This window comes from Mytilus californianus, unplaced genomic scaffold, assembly GCF_021869535.1.
Source record: "Mytilus californianus isolate M0D057914Y unplaced genomic scaffold, xbMytCali1.0.p SCAF_14, whole genome shotgun sequence".
Lineage (NCBI taxonomy): Eukaryota > Metazoa > Mollusca > Bivalvia > Mytilida > Mytilidae > Mytilus > Mytilus californianus.
Window position 1 is genome coordinate 25,014,959 of NW_026262626.1, and position 22,865 is coordinate 25,037,823.

At 31.7% G+C, this 22,865-nt stretch overlaps 2 protein-coding genes across 3 annotated transcripts in view; one reads left to right on the forward strand and one right to left on the reverse strand.

Annotated features, from left to right (window-relative positions):
• The window catches only part of LOC127724600 (sodium/potassium-transporting ATPase subunit beta-like), a 51,519-nt gene extending 30,870 nt beyond the window's left edge, over nt 1-20,649 (forward strand). For both annotated transcript variants that reach the window (XM_052231619.1, XM_052231620.1), the window contains 5 exons: nt 138-212; nt 9,963-10,070; nt 12,209-12,381; nt 13,119-13,226; nt 15,263-20,649. In XM_052231619.1, the coding sequence (XP_052087579.1) occupies nt 138-212; nt 9,963-10,070; nt 12,209-12,381; nt 13,119-13,226; nt 15,263-15,544 (746 nt within the window). In that variant the 3' untranslated portion in view covers nt 15,545-20,649. The remainder of the gene's footprint in view (nt 1-137; nt 213-9,962; nt 10,071-12,208; nt 12,382-13,118; nt 13,227-15,262) is intronic.
• Nucleotides 1-22,865, reverse strand: part of LOC127724604 (40S ribosomal protein S4-like) — a 399,059-nt gene that overhangs the window by 131,326 nt on the left and 244,868 nt on the right. The window lies entirely within an intron of this gene.

A 22,865-nucleotide genomic window follows, 5' to 3' on the forward strand; every position in this document is an offset into this window, starting at 1 on the left:
CTCGGTAATCTCAAGGAAATCCAATTTGAAGTGTGACACCGTAAAAGTTGCATGCTTTAGAATGAGAAGAAAAAGTCGTTGTTTCCTCATGATTGGTGGCGTCATCTTTTTGATAATCGTTATTTTACTTATTGTAGTGGCATCGAATCACAAAGGCAATGATAAAGCTCCAGCTATTGTACCAACTATTAAAGAAGAAACCAAGCTAAAAGGTAACACTCGTTCTAGACAACAATAGACGTATTTACACTTGTATGCAAATGTGTCCGCCATTACGTAAAATCACACAGGTTCCCGTAAACTTTGACATCATAATTCAAAAGATTTGACGTCACAATTAAAAAGTGATTGTTGTCTGACGTCAAAAGGTGATTCGGAGTAGATCTAAGGTCATTCGGAGGCAAAATATAGCTAAATACCAAAAGTGTAAATACGTTTATAACAGTAGTGTTGTATACCCCGAGATAAGGCCAACCTTAAAAATATGTTTGTTTGCAGTTTTCCGACTGTACCTTCAGACTGCAGGGTCGGTAGGTAGGATAAATATTTTATTTTATCAGCCAGAATAAAGTTTAAACAAGCAGTTTAACACAAACCAAGTTTCTTGTGAAGAAAAAACATTTTGAAACATCAAACACTGAAAACTAACATGAAATGAACAGGCATTTTCAGGTAAACAACTTTTTAACCAAAACTGAAACTTAACATAGTGTCATTATACGATTCATGACATAAATTTATGGTATTATGAAATACTGGAACATTTATAAACAAGGAATGACTAGAATTGTTGTAAAGAAACATATTCACTGACATATATGCATCTTTACTAGAATGTTTTCATGAGAAGAGTATTTGCATCAGAAATATGTAGATATTAAAGATTCAAAAGACAATTTAGGAGTGTGTTAAAAAAAATCAACCATTGAATCTTCCTCAATTGAAAAAAAAGACAACTTAAAAAAAAATATATTAGACATCTGACTGTTATAAAGGTTATATTTGGAAAGATATGTTGATGCCAGGCTTTAATTAAAACAAACAAAAATCTTAAGACTAGCTTTGGGGTGAAATCCATAACACCCCATTAAAAGTAAATGGTCTGTACTGAAATGATTTGACTGCATAAAAAAATTGACAGCTAAGGACATATTTCAATTCAATTCACACAGGCCACACAGTTTGGGTATATTTAATATTGTAAGAGAGAGAATAATTGCAATGAGTGGGACAGCCCCCCTTATCCTAAAGGAGCATGCTCATTGCAATCGAAGATAGATTGATACAGAGAGAATATATTTATTTCTCAAGCCAACGATTCATTTTCTCTACATCTTTGTGTAGTTTGTGGGGCTTCTTATTGATTTAACACTTCAAATTCGTCCTTCCACAGTACAGTTGAGTTTACAGGTATCCATGAAGTCACTGGCGGAGGAGTGGTTTCATCTTTGTCGTCTTCATGACGATTTAAAGAAAATATGGCATACTTCAGGCTGCTGTCAAATTGTTGAACCACTGATATTGGTTCCATAAAGTCAGTCTCAAAAGATTCTGTATCCGATTTGTTTGAGACAGAAAGGGTTATCGTGTCGGTTTTATGAATATCCGCTGTATCATCTTCAATGATATCATCGAAGAAATCATTCCGTGTGCAATTCTGCCTAAATCAGTATAAACAGTTTACTATGGAACTTTTCTGTGTATTATTTGTCTTAAAATTGACAGAAGACGACAGAATAAAGTACTCCTCCATGACTTCGTGGATACCTGTAAACAATCTCCATGTGCTTTACCATTAAAGTGTCCGATGAACGCTTGATAGGAAGGAAAGAAAAACCGAACTTCAAACATGTAATTGGCCTAGACCTGAAATCAATTCCGGAAGCGACCCAAAATTCCGGATCGAGTCAAAAGAAGTATTAAAAATAATTTCTTCAAATTAAAAGCAATAAAATGTTCACAGTCGGGCGGATTTTCGAAGGTCGGTCGGTAAACTGCAAACAAACAATATTTTAATTTAAGCCTTATATGAGGCAGGCATAACCTGTGAATGGGGACGAAGTCTGTATGATTTTTTTTTTAATTCAAACATATTTTAACTTCAAATCTGTTAAAAAAGAAACGGAAATACCGTAACGTTTCCGATTTTGGTTCTGTTGTTAGGGATTTTAGTTGTGACGTTATTTATGTTTTGACGTCATATTCAATGTAAACAAAGAAACGCAATCATCAGGTAACGGTTTTTCATATCAAGCCATTCAATGAATTATTAAAAATGAAATTGGTATTGCGTTCCTTGCTACATGTCCTATATTTTACTAGACTGATAAATATATATTTTACTCAAAGACTCATGCAAACGAAAAAGGAAGTAGATTTCTGCGCAAATGCGGGAAAACAAAAAAGGCTGAAAATAAAAAAGTTAACGATTTTGAGTTCATTAGTGGAATGAAAATTTCGGGAATTTTTCCCGATTTAAAATTTTTTTTTTTTTATTGATTTTACTACCGTAATAGGGGACTTGGTCCCCTCTTAAAGGTACTCTACATTGTAAATGGTTGAGTTTGGCTCAATTGGTTAGAGGCTAGAGCGCTACCTTTAGATCCCAAGAGTGAGGGTTCGAATCCCGCTGGTACCATACAGAATCCATGACAAATCGCCCCACTGGCAATCGCCCCACACCTAATCGCCCCACTTTTTCACCAACTTGCCCCACTTTCTAAAAAATCACCCCACTCTTGTTTACCAACTCGCCCCACTTATGAAAAAGGGTAAAATCACATTGAAAATAGGTTGGATAACTTGCCCCACTTATGAAAAGGGTTAAAATCCTGCTAAAATAAGGTCTGCCAACTCGCTTCACTCATGACAAATAGATAAACCACGATGAATTCAGTAATGCCAACTCGAAATGAAAAAAGATGCAATTCCGTTGTATATCTATGCTCCTGCCCCACTTATAAATAAAATCAATACCTATAAAAACCATAGATAAACATGTACATGTAGTTCTTTTTTTTGTTGTTGAAATAAAGCAGAAAGAAGTGAGTATCAGTATTTCTGTGACTTGAATGCCAACTAGCCCCACTTGTGAAAAATAGAAAAATCCTGATGAATTGAGTCATGCCAACTAGCCCCACTTATGAAAAATAGAAAAATCATGATGAATTGAGTCATGCCAACTCGCTCCACTTATGAAAAAGGAAGTAATGCCATTGAATTTAGGTCTGCCAACTCACCCTACTGATAAATAAAAGTATGTACAGAATTAAAGCCTACCAACTAGCCCCACTTATGAATAAAAGAATTAAACTGTAATGAAATAAAGCAGAGAGAAGTAAGCATCAGCATTTCTGTGACGCTATTTTTCCTGGTAAATATATTCAATGTTTTATAAGATAAGTCAAGAATCATGTGTGTTTACATAATTTTATTCTCAGATGACAGGTTTGCACATCTACATAACATGCATAAGTATGCATAACAATAAAATTTTAAACAAACATACATTAAATCAATTATGACAAGCACTGGCATGATAACATAAAACCATAGGCAGATGCAGGGGGGGCCTGGGCCCCCCCTTTTGTGGGAAAAATTTGGTTGATTATATAGGGAATCACTGAAGCATGACTGAGCGGGCCCCCCCTTAGGTCAGTCATTGGGCCCCCCCCCCTTATGAAAAGTTCTGGATCCGCCACTGAAAACGAAATACTAGATGAAATGTCAGCACTAGAAACATGAACGTGAATACACATATACATATGTATGGCATACAATAGATTGTCATTAAATAGTTCAGTATCTGTCTGCTTCCATGACTGGACCGTTGACACGACCACACTGGCGTAAGAGTCTGGTTGTAGATATGCTGCCTGCAATACAACACAAGGATACACAGTAGACATAGTAAATGCATGTCAAAGGCTACTTTACTTTTTATAATTTTGAAACCAAGCCATAAATTTCTCAATTTTTATTGTTTTCAAACCACAAACAAAACTTACCAATCAATTTTTCAACAACAACAAAACCTGCTTTGACTAGAATGAATGGACATTCTCTTTGATATTTACTGGAAAGTAACATTTGCCTTTCACTGATTGCTCGTTAGTGTTTAATTATTCTTAATTCAAAGACAAAAAGTAACCAATCCGTTTAGTGCTATAAAAACAAATTGCTGTTAATTGAAATCCTTCAATTGTTATGATAAAATATGGGATTATGATACAATTATCAGGTTTCTTTTCAATTGTTATGCAAATAACTAAGCTTACAAGAATAAAGTTATTCACCAATAATACAAAAATTACATGATAATAAATAATGTATTTACAATTATATTTTAAGAAAGTGAAACATCATTTAATTTCAATGATAATAATTTAATAAATTTTCGTTTTTTTGTATTCTGTGTAGATAAGTTTTCATTTAAGTGGGGCGAGTTGGCAGACCTGAAAAATCAAAATTATATATTCCTCTAGATTTTACCATTTTTCATTAAGTGGGGCGAGTTGGCAGGAGAAAAATTAACGGGATTTACAAAATGTAACCCTTTTCACAAGTGGAGCGATTTTTTAAAAGGTGGGGCGAGTTGGTTAACCAGTTTGGGGCAATTTTTTTAAAATTGGGGCAAGTTGGTGAAAAAGTGGGGCGATTTGCCAGTGGGGCGATTTGTCCTGCTTCCACCATACACATGATACATGTACATGGATTTTCACAATATTGGTGCCACATGTACAAATTAGACAAACATCACAAAACAGTAAGGGTTGTAAACAAGAATGACAACATTATATTTAATGCCCCTGCCACGATGGAGGGGGCATTAAGTGTTACCCTTGTCCATCTGTACATGTACGTCTGTTGGCAGGGATCTCCATGACCTGTTTGAGGATGGCGCACCACAATCGTTAAAATATCTTCCGCCATTGTCAAATAATCCACATCATCGTTAAATAATTTCCGCCATTGTCAAAATTCGCTTCTTTACCTGATGCCAATTTGTTAGCAATTATAATCTATTGCATAACCCATATTGTATTATAAGCCCTAAGGGATATCCGACTAAACATCGCTAATCACTAGTACACGTAGATTGACACACCTGACAGGAGAACACTTGATCAAGATAGAGGATTGATTGCATTATTTAATTACGTTTCAGCAAATGCTAATGAAAATTTAGATTGAAAAATAAATTTTTAAATCCAGTTACTAAGAAAAAAGTGTAACAAGTCGAGCACATGCTTTTATATTGACTTACGCAATCAGCATCTCCCTTTATGAATAGATAATTTCATGCCTAATAACACAAGTACAGCAATTATCATGATTATCAATAATATTAATTCACTTTACAAGTTTAAAAGTGATTCGGTGTGAGCCAAGGCTCTGTGTTGAAGGCCATACTTTGACCTATAATTATTAACTTTTTATACATTGAGACTTGGATGGAGAGTTGTCTCATTGGCACTCGTACCATATCTTCTTATTTTTATACGACCGCAAAAAAAATTTTGTGGTCGTATATTGGTATGACGTTGGCGTCGTCGTCGTCGTCCGGCGTCGTCGTCGTCCGGCGTCGTCGTCCGAATACGCATTAGTTTTCGCACTCTAACTTTAGTTTAAGTGAATGGATCTCTATGAAATTTTACCATAAGGTTCAATACAACAAAAGGAAGGTGGGGATTGATTTTGGGGATTATGGTACCAACAGTTAAGGAATTAGGGGCCAAAAAGGGGCCAAAAATAAGCATTTTCTAGTTTCCAGACAATAACTGTGGAACGGTGTATGGATCTCTCTGAAATTATACTACAAGTTTCCATACCACAAAGGGATGGTTAGGATTTGCTTTGGGGGGTTATGGCTCAAACCGTTTAAGAATTAGGGGCAAAAAAGGGGGAAAAACAAGGTTGTCCTGGTTAATGGACAAATACTTTAGTACAAAACATAATTTAAAGCAGTGTAAGGGAGATAAATCAAATACATCATTGAAATTATCTCCCTTACACTGCTTTTAAATTATGTATAAAGTAATGGTTAATGAACAATTAAGATAATTTAAAACAGTGTAAGGGAGGTAATCCAAATATAACGTTTTGGTTACTTCCCTTACACTGCTTTTAAATTACGTTTAAAGAAATGCATATTTATAAAGGAAGACCAGTAAAAATATCTGCAAATGTTGCATCTTTTTTTTTTACAAAAAAATCCATATGAAAGATTTGACACTATATTTTAAATTCTATTATAAAATAGATTAAGTTAGCACTATGGTAAATTTAAATGGGTAATTATGGTTTGGGGGAAAAAAAGGGGGGGGGGGGGGGTAAAAAGAAATTGTGGGGGGGTCAATTTTTTCTCATTTCAGATTTCAGAAATTAAAAAGAATTATTCTTCAAATATTATTTTTTTTTCAAATTTCAAATATTGAAAAATTTCAAGAAGTAATCTTTAATTGCACAGTATGGCGCATTAGATTTGTAAAATCTTTGACCACATTTATTTATTTGTTATGCCGAATCTAACCGTGTATTTAGATTTTTAATTTTGGATCCAGTTTTCAAATTGGTCTACATTAAGGTCCAAAGGGTCCAAAATGAAACTTTGTTTGATTTTAACAAAAATTGAATATATGGGGTTCTTTGATATGCTGAATCTAAACATGTATGTAGATTTTTGATTTTTGGCCCAGTTTTCAAGTTGGTCCAAATTGGGGTCCAAAATTAAACTTTGTTTGATTTCAACAAAAATTGAATATATGGGGTTCTTTGATATGCTGAATCTAACCATGTATTAAGATTTTTTATTAGTGGACCCCGCTATCAAATTGGTTCATATTGAGGTCAAAAGGGTCCAAAATTAAACTTTGTTTGAATTCATCAAAAATTGAATTATTGGGGTTCTTTGATATGCCAAATCTAACCGTGTATTTAGATTTTTAATTTCGGGTCCCGTTTTTTAAATTGGTCTACATTAAGGTCCAAAGGGTCCAAAATTAAACTTAGTTTGATTTTGACAAAAATTGAATTTTTGGGGTTCTTTTATATGCTGAATCTAAACATGTGTTTAGATTTTTGATTATGGGACCAGTTTTCAAGTTGGTCCAAGTTGGGGTCCAAAATTAAACTTTGTTTGATTTCAACAAAAATTGAATATATGGGGTTCTTTGATATGCTGAATCTAAACATGTATTTAGATTTTAGATTTTTGGCCCAGTTTTCAAGTTGGTCCAAATTGGGGTCCAAAATTAAACTTTGTTTGATTTCAACAAAAATTGAATATATGGGGTTCTTTGATATGCTGAATCTTACCATGTATTTAGATTTTTTATTTGTGGGCCGGCTATCAAATTGGTTCATATTGAGGTCAAAAGGGTCCAAAATTAAACTTTGTTTGATTTCATCAAAAATTGAATTATTGGGGTTCTTTGATATGCCAAATCTAACCGTGTTTTTATATTATTAATTTTGGGTCCATTTTTTTAAATTGGTCTACATTAAGGTCCAAAGGGTCCAAAATTAAACTTAGTTTGATTTTAACAAAAATTGAATTCTTGGGGTACTTTGATATGCTGAATCTAAACATGTGTTTAGATTTTTGATTATGGGACCAGTTTTCAAGTTTGTCCAAGTTGGGGTCCAAAATTAAACTTTGTTTGATTTCAACAAAAATTGAATATATGGGGTTCTTTGATATGCTGAATCTAACCATGTATTTTGATTTTGGACATTGGACCATAATAGGTAAATTAAAAAAATTGAAGTTCTTAGACCACATTCTTTCTGTGTCAGAAACCTATGCTGTGTCAAATATTTAATCACAATCCAAATTCAGAGCTGTATCAAGCTTGAATGTTGTGTCCATACTTGCCCCAACTGTTCAGGGTTCGACCTCTGCGGTCGTATCAAGCTGCGCCCAGCGAAGCATTTTATTATTAAAAGTAACTACATGAATATTAACTGCAACTTGATAATCTGAAGAAATTTCATATTGTAATTCGGAATTCATTACGTAGTTTACAATCAAAATATTACATCCGGTTTTCATTCATAATCAAGATTCATGTTGCACAGTCTATTACTATGGTTGAAATTTGCGATTTAAAGTCATTAAAACCATTTAAGTTGTAAACGTTTGCCCTCCAAATCTTTCTTCAACATTTTACAAAACGGGTACGAAACTACTTGTTGTTGATGCTGCAAATCGTCAATACCGATTCATGACATCTGAATTTGATAGTGAAAAAAAGATCCCCCTGATATTTAAGTCCTAAACAATTAGAAAAATAGCAAGAAAACGACTTGGGAACCATAAGGACAGCTTGTGTTCATTCTTGACTAATGGGGAGCCATGTAGGCTTGACATTGGAACTGTTACAAATGACAATCATTGAATTAATGAAAATATTGGTTATTTTATAATAAAATAAATATAATAAGCCATATACCAGTCTGTTCACCATTCCTTACATAGAAATAGAGGAATGAAATACTTTTGATCACACCAAGCCGTAAACGCGGGGTTTTAACATGGAGAAAGTTCCACCATCATTAAATTTTCATCCATGGAGATCCCTGGTTGGTACTTTCCAAAATTAGTTTCCTTTCTTTAACCTGAGTTTGCCTCAACCTATACTCAATGCTTATTACCACCAAACACAGATCATGTTCAAATTTGGTTGGCTTCACTTTCACTGTTCTCCAGTTATGTCCCATATGAATGGAAAAATTGTTCAATTTGCTATTTCCACTCTTAACTTTAGTTTGCCTCAACCTAATGTAAATTACTAATCGAACTTCTACACAATGCTTATTACCAAGCAACACAGATCTAGATTAAATTTGAGTGGGGTCACTTTCACCGTTCTAGAGTTATGTTCCTTTGTAATTGGATAAATTGATAAATTTGCTATTTCCACACTTTTACTGTAGTTTGCCTCAACCAAATGTTAAGAAACTCTTACAAAATGCTTATTACCTCCAAACACAGATCAGGTTCGAATTTGAGTGGCGTTACTTTTAACGTTCTCAAGTTATGTCCCTTTGTAAATTGAAAAATTTCTGAATTTGCCGTATATTTACAAGTGGAGGCATCTGTGTCCCATGGACACATTCTTCATTTTCTTACAAAATGGATCTATAACAATTGTTGAAGGTAAGGTATTTTCAAAATTTCAATGGATTCTGAAAGGCTGATATCTCTTCTATTCAATTCTGACTTGCTTCTGCTTTCTGGTGTACCGAATGGTGATTTAAGCATATAACAGGTACTGGTTTGAGGAGAGGCATTTCACACCATTTGATAAAAATGTTCCCGAATAGACTTAATAGTGCCTGATAAGGGATTCTGAGGCAGCCAAATCAGAAATCAGGACTTTCATTTTATTTTCTGTCATTGGTTAAAAAAATCTGCCTGATCGATCAGGTGTGTTCCTAGAAAAATAATTTTGTTTGCTATAAACATTGATAAAATTGAATATTGAATAAGCATTGGACTCATTTTAAAATGATACAGATTTATTTTATTGTTTAATCAACTACCAATATTCTTTTGTTATAAATCAGATCACTTCCAATGCAATTTGCAGGAAATGATATAAATGTTCTATCCTACGCAAAGCCCCAACAGAACCAATGATGGAAGAAGTAATGAAAGAAGGCAGGGTTTTGTCCTGGTAAAAGTTTCTCCATGGTAAAACTTTCATTCATGGAGATCCCTGCAGTCTGATCTGTGTGGTTTAACAAGATTATTCTAAAAGTTATATTAACGAACATTTGTAGTAGTTAAGATGTCTCCCTATAACGGTTGAAGAACACAAGAAATCCATCTCAAAACAGTATGAACATCTCTTATGCATAAAATAACATGAAAGGATCTTACAAATGTAGTTTTAAATAATTACAATTAAGTCATTATCTTAGCATCTAAAATCAAATGCCAGTATTGTTCATTTCAGGTCTGTTGTTCGAACCCAATGTAGATGGTAGTCCTTTGATCCACTATTCCATAAAGGACATGAACACATACCACAAGTACCTCAATCAGTTGGATTTCTACATGTACGGTAAGAACTTGTGATCTTATGTATGGCGTGGACTACAGTACACACAAGATGATTCAGTAAAAAACTACTCGCCGGCGTTGAGTGATCCAATGGAAAATGATTATTTCAATAGATATAAGAAGATGTGGTATGAGTGCCAATGAGACAACTCTCCATCCAAGTCAAAATTTATAAAAGTAAATGCATGTTATTGACAGTTATAAACACTTGATTTACCACCTAGTCATTCAGTACTATACACACAAGAAGAATAGATGCAGTTAATGATTACTGTCTGCTAGGGTAGATTGAATCAGTGTGCATTTCACAGTCAGGGGACTTATTGAAATAAGTGATTTTTAAATCACTTATTTAAGTAGCAAATTCGAAGTTTTGTCACAAATTGTGATTTTGTAGTTTTACCAAAACTTTAAACACATAGGTCTAGATAATATCTTTTCATTAGCATGATTAGTAAAATTGAAAAAAATGAACTTTTTGCTTCTTTTGATATCGATGCAATCATTTAGCTGCAAATTCTATTTTAGTTGAAAAAAATGCTATAAAAATGGCTTTACATAATCATAATGAACAGATACTTTCTTGACAGATTTTTCCCAGCAGTGGGAGTATTTTTCCTGTAAAATTCAAGGTTTCATCTTATAGATTATGTAATAAAATTCTACTGTTCGCGATCAAAATTTCACTGTTCGGGGGTGTTGAAATTAGTGGGGGTTATTAAAATAATGATACTTAATAAAGTGATTTTTTGAAAGGAAATTGAGGTATGATACTAAAACAAGTGATTTTTATGTCATTATCCTAGATTTAGTACAAGGTCATCACCTGACATGACCCGGTCATCCTATCAACACAGATGTTGGTTCTGATAATTTTAGCAACATAATTAGTCCCTGGATCATTAGTATTCTATATTTAAACTACAATAAAATTAAATCACTTAGTCTAGTGATCATTAATTTGTACTACTTAAATAGGTGATTATTAAAGAAAGAAAACTCTTACAGTACTTCCATGACTTCCAACCTTTATAGACATAATGTTACTTGAATCAGTGATTTAGAAAATCACTCATTTAAGTAAGTCCCCTGACTGTTTCATTTTATAAGTTAAATGGTATATTAATTTCTTTAATATGGCATTGGGTCATTTTTAATATTTTTAAATTGGATTGTTTATATAGCTTGAAATGCAGAATCTGAACTTATACATGTGATATCATAATTATAAATGCCACAGTTTGAAAAGTTTTTAGAATGATAAAAGTCTAATTTTCCAGGGATCACCTCGCTAGACAGAAAGGGTTACTTTCTCGTCTAGGATTCCTGATTTAATTTAAAATGCATCAGAGCGAAGATCCTCTCTCCCTAAATTTTCAATTAAGTTATTCTACTTGTATGTCTCCAATCTCCACATGCATTTTTTTGACAATCACCAATCAAATTCTGTTTAATATTTTGTACACTGGTTCTTGGATACTGGAATTCGTTAATTATTTGCATAAAATATTCAATGTCTCACCTCATTCTAAGTGAATATACCAAATCTGATACAACCCCTTATTTCACCATCCATACTACATGTAAAAACAGAGTTGGTTATTAAGCACAATTGTGAGCACATCTAATTAGACTTGCGTTTAAATTAGCTTTTTATACATTGTGTATTGCAAAATTCAATACATTATTTTTTGCTCCTTTATATATTCATTAACACGTGCACATTACAGGGCAACTTAATTTGAATATTTGTCATGCTCCTTGAAATAATAAGAAGGTGTCATATTGGCAAATTTATCACATGAAAATCATAATTTTGATCCCTTACTTCTCCTTGAACTCTCCCTGTTCATGCTGTTGGGTCTGCATGACTGCTACAAGTACACATTTTTGTTTAGGGCCAGCTGAAGCCGGCCTCCGGGTTTTGGATTCTCCCGCTGTGTTGAAGACCTATTGGTGGCCTGTTTTCTGCTCTTTGGTCGGGTTGTTGTGTTTTATTAATTGTTGACACATTTCCAATTTCCATTCTCAATTTTACTCTATATATTAACATGATTAAGTTAAACAATATACACAAGTGTGACTTTAATTAGCTATTCATATAACATGTATAGACTTGCATGAATTATATTTTTTCAGATTATTCAGCAGTTCATCAGCAAACATCAGATTATATGAATTGTGTAAACAAGAGTGCATCTGATGGTAAAGCGTGTAGGTTGACAAGTCATGATTTTGGATCTCACTGCACTCATACCAATGTTTATGGGTACCAGGAGGGCAGACCCTGTATTCTTCTCATGTTGAAACTGGTGAGAAAATTCTGTATCAGTAGAGGGGAAATTTTGTTCTTGTTAAAACTGGATAGATTATTTGGTACAAGGCGGGTAGATCTTGTCTTTTGATATTGTATGCACTTGTGATAAGATTGTGTACAAATAAAACAATATAAAAGAATTTTGAAGAAATTATCTACTCATGCTAAAACTTCTATTAAAGGAAGTTTGTATCTTTGCTCTATACACCTTATTGCTATTTGGAAATCTGTGACCCTTGACCCAAGAATCTGTTCCGCTTGAACTATTGATGTCATACAACAATCACTTTTCCATTGTGGCATCAGATACTTTCTATTGTGATGTCAAAATTTTACGTGATGTCCAGTAATGGCGGACAAATAGCGATAAGGTGTATTTAAAGCTGCTAAAAAGTTTGGTACCAGTAAAAGTACCAGGTTGGTAGACCTTGTCCTTTGCTCATGTCTATGCTTTAATATTAGAAGATCGTGTACAAATACAACCTGTTAAAAATATTTGTACCATTTTGCGCATGCTTTAACTTTGAGAAAATTGTTTAACCTTCTTAGAGAAATATAAGGTAAACAGTCTACCCTTTCTTCATATTAATGAAAAAAAGATATGTTTGGATTCCTAAGGTTGAAACCATGGAGACCACTGTAATGGACACAGTACATTATTATTAAACAATGACATCTCATTTGTTTTAAAATTTACATTAAAACTGCTCATACTACATGTATTTTTTCCAGGATAATGATACAAACATAGAGCCATTTACAAGTAAAGACACTGAGATAACAAAAAGACTAAAAGACAGATGGTCAGATGATCATGTTGGAATAACCTGTGATGGAGAGGTAACTAAAAAGAAAACTATATGTAAAATCAATTCTGATTGGATAGTTTTGACATTCTCATGACACACTTTTAAAAGCAATTTTGAATGGATAGAGTAGATATTCTCATGGCACTGTTTAAAATCAATTCCTTTTGAATAGTGTTGACATTCTAACAAAAGTTTTTGTACAAAAAAAGTTGTTGATTGAAAGTTTTAAAATTCTCATGACAGTCAATGTTTTCTGAATAAGACATGCTTGTACATTTTTGTCTCGCCTTGACAGAGTTAAAAAGCGAGACAGGTATGCCTTTTCGGGCATGGTGGATGTATTAGTTTGTAATTAGGTCTAGTTTATGGTGAACCACTAGTGGTAGGTCAATGATATTTGGTATGCAGTTTTATTAGCATTGGCACATCTCATTACCTTTGAGATTATTTGGCACGGCCCCCTCAGTCATGGTCTTTGAAACTTTTGCTTAGTTTTCATGTATTAGTTTGTGATTAGGTCAGTTTAAGTGGAACCGTTAGTGGTAGGTCACTGATAATTGGTATGCAGTTGTATAACCATTGGCATATCTCATTTTTAGGGAGATTATTTGGCCCCGCCCCTCAGTCATGGTTTATTGATTTAGACATTTTTGCTTAGTTTTCATGTATTAGTTTGTGATTAGGTCAGTTTAAGTGGAACTGTTAGTGGTAGGTCAATGATAATTGGTATGCAGTTGTATATGCATTAGCACATTTCATTTCCATGGAGAATATTTGGTCCTTACACCTCAGTCATGGTCTATTGACTTTGAAACTTTTGCTTAGTTTACATGTATTAGTTTGTGATTAGGTCAGTTTAAGTTGAACCACTAATAATGAATGTTAACTCACTGATATCTGGTATGCAAATGTATTGGCATTTGCAAGGTTCATTTCCATGTTGATTATATAACCCCACCCCCTCATTATGGTTCATTGACTTTGAAACTTTTACATAGTTTACAAGTTAATGTTTGTGTTTAGGTTTGCTTAAAGGGAACGACTTATAAAAAGTCAATGGTATTTGGTATGCAGTTGTATAAGCATTGGCACATCTCATTTCCATGGAGATTGTTTAGCCCTGTACCTTCAGTCATGCTTCATTGACTGAATATTTGCATAACTTACATGTTAAAGTATTGCAATTTTAATTTCAACATTTGCATTATCAAAATACCAAATAGGTGAGACATATCTCTGCATTCATTTATCAAACAGTGCCTATCTGTCTTATCTAATTTTAAAGGACTGATCTAACATACTGCTTTTTGGAGCTTAAAAAAAGCAGGCTTTGTGTTAAAAGTGGGCAGATATGTCACTGTCAGATGTTTTGCTTAAGCATTCCCTCAAATTATCAATAACTATCTTTCACAGAATCAATGGGTTGAATTTAGACGACCAATTTAGAAACAGTGATACCTTGTGGGAAAATCACTGTTTTTGATGTTACAACTGGTCTACAAATCATTTTAATAGGGTGCTGAGGCTATGCAACTCAAATTTCGATTGAATTTAGAGGTCTTGTCCATTGAATTATCATTTTATAACGAGGACGAGTTACTGAGCAAAATATGGGAATCAGTAAATAGAAATCCTACAGATAATACAAAAAAAAGAGACAAATCAAAAGCTGAGAGGCAGATGTATGGACCAACTGACATATGCAAACTGTATGCAATATGTAGTTTAAAACCATCTAGGGTAACAGGCAATACAAACTTACAGTACACACAAGGTAATTCAGCAGTTAAAATCACTCTTGCTGGTGTCAAGTAATTCACTGTGAAACAGGGTGATTGCAGGATTTATAGTATTTCATTATTGTAAAAAGCCTTTTCTATAGTTTTGTATTGACAATTAATTTTCTTCAGAAAACAAAAATACATAGAGCAGGATTATAAAGGCAGAAGGGTGCATAGAATGGGAACAGAGAGCTGTGCCCCTTATTTGGGTTAGCTAGCTATATACAGTACACTGCATTTTAACCTTTCCTCTAAACACTGTTTTTTTTTTTATGAAATTTTTCAGACGGCGATAGATAGAGAACACATGGGACATGAAGAATTTTGGTATGAAAACGGTGTCCAGGAAACTGACATAATGTATAGTCCCCCAACAGGATTTCCTGTCTGGTTTTATCCAAAGATGAATCCACATTACAAAGTACCAGCTGTTATGGTTCACTTCAACACAATCCGTTCTTACCATTTGGTGACAATTAAATGTGTTGCGTGGGCAAAAAGTTTTAATAATGGAAAGCCACAAGACTCTGAAATGTATAGTGTTAGGTTTCAGATTTACATGGAATAGACTAGGAATTCAAATATGATGAAATGCATCAGAAGAGATCTGAATATGAAAGCTTAGCTACATTAAAGATGTTTGCCATTGCATATAAGAATAGTATTTGATTGTGCAAACTTGAAAAATGGTTTGACTGTTTGTACTTAGTCTTTATACTTAAAATCATTAGAGATAAAATACTTTTTAATGGAAATTTCAGTCAATCAGAATATTTTTAGTACATTGTATATCTTTTTGATCATAAATATTAGAGTTAGTTGTAGAAATGGCAAATCCTTCCTGAACTACACTTATCATGAAATGGTATGTGTTTTTTTCTAGTCAGTGACGGAAACTTAATAACAATGTCAAATATGTAAGTAGTGCAGTTCACAATTTTTAATTTAAACAGTATTTTATTCAAATAAATTGAATTGGATTGGGCAACAGGCAAAGCCTATGTAAGCCCTCTCCAGTTCACAGTAAATAGATTGTTCTTGTTTTAAATTCTTTTAAAAATTGTGATATACATTTTAGAATTTTTTAGAATTCATTATGAATAATAAATTACCACCTTTTTTTCATAGTTCAAATTATTGATTACAGTTATTTATGATACCTTTGCATATTTGATAAAGCAAATAATTAAAATTTTTTCTTTAATATGAAAATATTGTAAAAATTAATTGAAAAAATAATTGCCAAGATTATGTGACACTGTAAAAGAACACTTTTTACGGGCCATTCCATTAGAAAGTTGTTTGAGTGTGGAAAGGAAGTTTTGTTTTTAAGACATATCAGGTCTTTTATGGTTGCATGTTAATTAGATGTATGCAAACTCACTCAAAAAAAAGTACCGTATGTGGCGTATATAATATGCATTTATGTTATTTATCGAGGAATTACCCTCCCACATTCATTTACATGGGAAGTCCATATTTGGCATTTCATTTATTCTTATATTTTTGGGGCTCCTTTCAAAGCACAAAACAAATAGTACCTAAGAACTGCTTTGCATATATAGTTATGCATAATCTGTATAAATATTGTAACCATTGTTATCATAGTTGATTTCATTGGTTTAAGATATTGATGTCATAATGTAAAATATTCACCATATATCTCAGCAGGAATTTCATGTACCAAGAAACTTTGTGCTAAATTTCAGTGATAATGATAAGGGTTATTTCATTAATATATTTCTCCCAAAATGCAATGAAAAAGGGTCAAATATATGTAGGGATTAGTTTAAAGAAAATATTACTTTCTAATAGAAAAATTCATAAGAGAAAATTATTTTACCCCTGATTACAAATTAGACAGGATAAAACAGTTTTCCATACCTCCATTCTGTAAATATTGAATAAGATGGATACTTTAAGGACACAATAAATTTTGTAGGCCATTTTTTCCATTCCATACAAGTTTTTATATATTTTTTTTATAAAAAGTAAAATAAAATAAAATCATTGTTCAGTATTTGGTATAAAAGTGATTGAATTCCTACCCATATCTGATTTCATTTCCAAAAATTAGAATGACACTCTTGATCCTAAAGTTGAAGATCTAATTTTTATATCAACAAGCAACAACTTAGTTTTTAAATTGTAAATATTACATCAATTTTTTTTTCTCAATAAACATTTTTTATTAGTGAAAATCAGCTTTATCATAATGAAGTATGAATCGATTCATGGAAACTGATGTGGCCTTGATTTTAAATTTGTAGATATTAATATAATTAATTTATATGTAGAATTTATTACCATGTTGTTATGTAAAATGTAATTGGTAGTCCCCAAATAGATTCAACATAGATAGCAGTTACATCAAATCTAAAATTTATTTGATATACATGTATTTATTCAGGGTAATCATATTTTAGCTGGGCCATTATACTTTTTCAGTGCACAACAAAATGCAAATTTTCTATAGGTTTGTATGTAGAATTTACAAAAAGCCACAAAATCAAGTACAAATGTATAGACATGATAGATGGGTAAAACTGAAGCTTTTTTTTCTTCATTTTTGTAACAATTGTCATGATTATGGTCATGAGAAGTCATTGACACATTTTGTGTAAGTACAACATGCATGTACATATTATACTTATTAAATTCAAAGCATTCCAAATAATTTAAAAAATGACAAAGCTCTGTCTGGACTATAATTACAAAATATAATGAAAAATGAAAGTTTTTATAAAAAATTAGAAAGGTCAAACACTTTCATATCTTTATATTAGTAATCCCTGAATCTGTGTACTTGTATATATACATTGTATTATCGATAACAACAAAGACTAGATGACGTTTCAGAGAGAGCACTGAATTGCTAATTTTGATATAAAATGAATACATTATTCAAAGCTGCAGTGGCTGGAGGGAACACCCCATTACATAGCCCAGTATCCACCATAAACAACGTGTGATTAATCCATGGTGTTATTTTTCAATATTCCTCATCTACTTTACCATCTTGAAGTGTTTAAACAGAGAATTTTTTTGATGACATTTGTAAGCTTGTTACAATATGAACAGTTAATGTAGTATTGTAAATAATAGCATGTGCTTTATATTGCTGTTGTTTTTGTTTTGAAGTCATCATTCTGCTTGTAACATGATTGTATATTTATAGATTTTATCTTTAGAGAACATTTGGAATTTTCTGTACTTAGACTCTCTGGTTATTCAAATTTTATGATTAAAATTTTTAGGGAAAATCACTTTATCCACTCTTATGTTTTATTAAATTTTGATATACATTGTATTTAAAAAATAAATAGTACTCCTCAAAAATCCAAAAATCGATTAATTAAAATTTCATTTTCACATTTTTGGCTGTTTATCAGTTATTTATCTAATCAAAATAAATAAAACAAAATTTCTAATTCACCTCTTTTTAATTGAAAAATAAATCCAAAGAACATATGATTAATTAGGTGTGGTCTAAAAAGTATTTTTACCTAAAATATATAAGTGCCGTAGTGGCTGTTATATCATTTGTAACATATCCCTAAGTTATGTTTTTAATTATTTGTTTAAAATATTTCTTACATTCCATGTATTTTTATACACTGTTGATCGTTTTTTTAAATTTAAATTTATATAGAATTATAATAGTTAACCCAGACATTGATTTATTAAAATTTAATGGAAAATAGTACATGGTACAAATTAAGGATTGTTTCATATGTATATTGCCTGTTAATATCTGAGATAAAATATCTGTATGCACATGTACATGTATATTTTGCTGTAGTTGGAGGAAACTTGAATACATGCTTAGATTTAAGTCTAGGTTTTCATCAATTATTTAAATATTAAACAACAAAAGATAAATTGAAAAACTAATTTTGTATTTCAGATGGTTTTATGTACAAAGTAATCATAGCTATATGTTTTTAATCACTTTGAATATGTAACTTGTCTGAATGTAGTTCCACCTGTAATTTTTCAAGTGCAATGTGATTTCTTTACATTTGTATTGTTTTTTTTGTAAATAATTGTAAAATCAATGAAAAAAATGTAAAGTTTCAGGAGTACGAACTTAGTATTGTGCCTTATGGACATGTATATTAAATTTATAGTTCATTAAACATCATTTTAAAAACAATACAACTTTCAATTGTATAAAGGGTTGATAAAAAACATGATGTTGTACATGTGTATTTGATCAATTGATGTTATATTCTTTTTGTAAAATGGAAGAGTTTATTTTTTATAATGAAAAATGTTGATTATTTTTCAAATTCCACCATTACATGCTGTAACAATTATTGATGTGCACATAGATCAATATTGGCTTCAAAATTATGAACTTATCCATAGGCTATCACTTTGTTTTTGTCTTTTTAACAGTTCTGTCTTGCAATTGGTTTGTTTCTTTCAAATAATTTTTTACTATAAACATACACAGGTAAAAAATTCATATTTATGTTTTTTTTTCAATCCTGAACCAATAAACTATAGTATCTACATATTGTATGGTCATCTAAAGTATATTTATCTTGATAATGACCTCTTTATCAGATACTATTATGTTTAGTTAAGTGAAGAAAGGAAAAAAATTGTGACTAAAAGGGAAGTAACTTAAAAATCCTAATTGAGCATAGTTTAATAATGATTGTACTATTACTTTATATCAATGAATGACACTTGACCAAGCTTGCAAAAAGGAAATGGTGGAATCACATAGCATATTGTTTAAAAAAAATTATTTTGTTGTTAAATTTTTTTTGGGGAAAAAGTTTTTGCTATTCTATCAACCAATTTTCTTGCAAATGGTAAATTTGATTTTGAAAAAAAAACACTTGGCTGTTGAAAATCAAAAAAGTTAAATGCAATTATCTTTGCCTACATTTTGCATGAGAAATATTGATATCAAAAGCTATCAGATTGCATTAATAGAAAACCTTTAAGCAACCTAAATCTTATTGATCTTTTGACTATCAAATAGTAAGTGAACAAATACTTGGCTTTGGGTGTAAAAAGATGAGCTGACAATGTAATGTATTACATTGTCTTCTCTGTACCTATGTGTTTGGTGAGGAGAATAAAGATATAGCTATAAACAACCAGAAAAACTTAGATGATGAAAATTTATATAACTTATAATCAATATTCTAAAAATGATTTTTAATCAGGATTTCAAATACAATAATTCATGTTGTTAGTTCATGTACATTCCTTTATTAAACTATTTTTATATTGATGATTTTAATCACAATTTCAATTTGGTGCCATTTATTTTTATTTCTACATTATTGTCTGTTCTTCATTTGTATAATTTACATTTTTGTGTTGAATGTCATATACAAATATTTAATAATATTGTAGTTTGGGCAGATATTTATGAATATGAAGATTTATCAATTTTTTTTCTTTAGAACAGGCATATTTGGCAATAAAAAGCCAAATTGATTTGATTTTTAAGCTCTGATAAATACTTAACAATTTCAGTATGCTAATTAAATTACCAGTTAATCAAGCTTATTAGCTAGTTTTGTTTTAGATATTAGTCCATATTACTACGCATTTTTGTATTGTTTTCACCAATAGCATGTGCAATCATGGAAGTTGCATTTTATTGGGACAAAAATTGTCACATTAAAACCTTATTGTTACCTCTCATTCACGATTTTGGGACCTTCTTTAAACATCTCTGATTTTGTAATTATATGTATATGAAGTTTAAGGTTTTAAATTCAAAATTATTGTTTTTGAATGACATTCAAAACTTAATGTATTTTTCATGCTAAGTTTGACTAAGACAGTTCCAACAATGGTATCCACTTATCTACAAACATGAGTTGATGGTAGGACTGTCTGTAGTTTGAGACTATTTTCATACTATGTTTTATCATTCTACAGGTTGAATATTTTTGATTTTATATTTCTACATAATGTTGATCATTGTTTAATTTGCTTTCGTGTTATTTTTGTCATTAATAAAAATTAGAAAAAAATTGTTTTGTTATTACTTAATATGCTAAAATTGATATATTTTAAGCTTGATTGCTTAAAGGTGATATAAGTTTTGCTATCAACATCATATGTCCTTCATAAAGTTTTTGGAGAATTTTCTCCAGGAAATGTTTCAATTGAAAAGAAATTACAGATTTATGTTATTTGTTTTCTTTGTAGTTTTAATTTTCTACTGATCAAGGAAAAAGTGCGAAATAGTTCAGCATTCACAAAATTGTCAAACTATATCATATATTTACAGCGGTTCAATATTCCGAATCTTTATATCGGTCGTTGTCATCATTTATGTCTTAGTGGATTTTGTTTGCCATATGGAATATAGTTAAAAGCAGAACTCTTCAGTTCATTCGAAACTTGTATATTTTCTTGGCTTATCATGGATATCATGTAGACCACTATACATCCATTTATGATTAATGCTGTCCATTGCTGGATTGTTGTCCTAATTTATGTTTACCTAACATTTCTCGTTTGTTTCTGCTATTTTGTTTTTAAGAATAATGTACTAGATATTGTTAATATTGTTACTATGTTGAACTGGCACATGACATCTACATCTGTCATCGTATACAACTAAAGCAGAACTAAAGGTTACAATGAGATTGAATCGCTCACTTGGAGAGCATGGGCAAAACGAGAATTAAAAAAATGTTTTATCTGGAGACTCTGCCAGAATGTTTCAAAACAATTACTAGTAGATTGTTGATAAAACGTTGAATCCAAAATCTGAAAATCCGTGTAAAAGTTGGAACAAATTCCATAATCAGAGTCAAAGAAGCTGAGAAATGTCTACACTCTCTTCCTGATGAATATACTTTTGTTCCTGAGGACAAAGCTTTAAAAACATATTTTTTGTCATTAAATCATGTATATAAATGAACACTCAGGTACCCCCACTTACAAAAACATAACAATTGCAAATCAGGCCTCATTGAATATCCATTTGAGCAACAAATCTAAGGACTAACCGTGATTGTATTGGGTACTTAATCTGCAAAGCTCTGATTCCTTTGCCCAGCTTTGGCTATACTTTTTGGTCTTTTTTTTTTTTATAGCTCTTCATATTGTTAATAAGCTTTGGATTTTCAAATATTTTGGCCTCGAGCATCCCTAAAGAGACATTGATTGTCGAAATGCGCATCATGTGCAGAAAAATTGGTACCGTTTATGTTATTACTAAAGTTTTGGAAGCAGTGAAAGGCAAATAAAAGAAATATTGTGATAATGTTTCCCCGCATTAACTATATGTGATTTCTAAAGAACTCCAAAGATTTAATATCGGTCCTTCTTTGAAATACATTTTAACAAATACATTCAATTTTCCCACCCTTTACTCCACTGTACAACTTGATGAATTGAAAACATGTCTAAAAGAAATAATCTACAATGCCTATCTTCTTGAAAATGGTACAACACCCCACAAATTTATTGTTTTAGTATACAATTCGGGATATTTTGTTAAAAAAACCGAGGATAAAACATACTACACTGAAGAACAGGTGATCAGTATGTTTGAGGTTCTCATCGACAACATATTTGTTGAATGTGGAGGTAGAATTTTCAGCAGGTTGTCGGCATTCCTATTGGAACCAACTGCGCGACCGTCCTTGTCGACCTGTTTTTATTTTCATATGAGTCGGAGTTCCTAAAGGCACTTATAAACAACACGGCGAGTACCACAAATGAAACAAGAAATCCTCAACCTTCTGGAGCACCTGATATAACCCCAGTCTTTTTGTAGGACTCCTGTTAATCAGTCTTTTAAGTTTCTATTTTGTGCTTTGTAGACTGTTGTTTGCCTTTAGGTTTTGTTTTCCTTAATTTCCATGACGTGGTCAGTTTGTCTTTGTGTAATGAGTTTG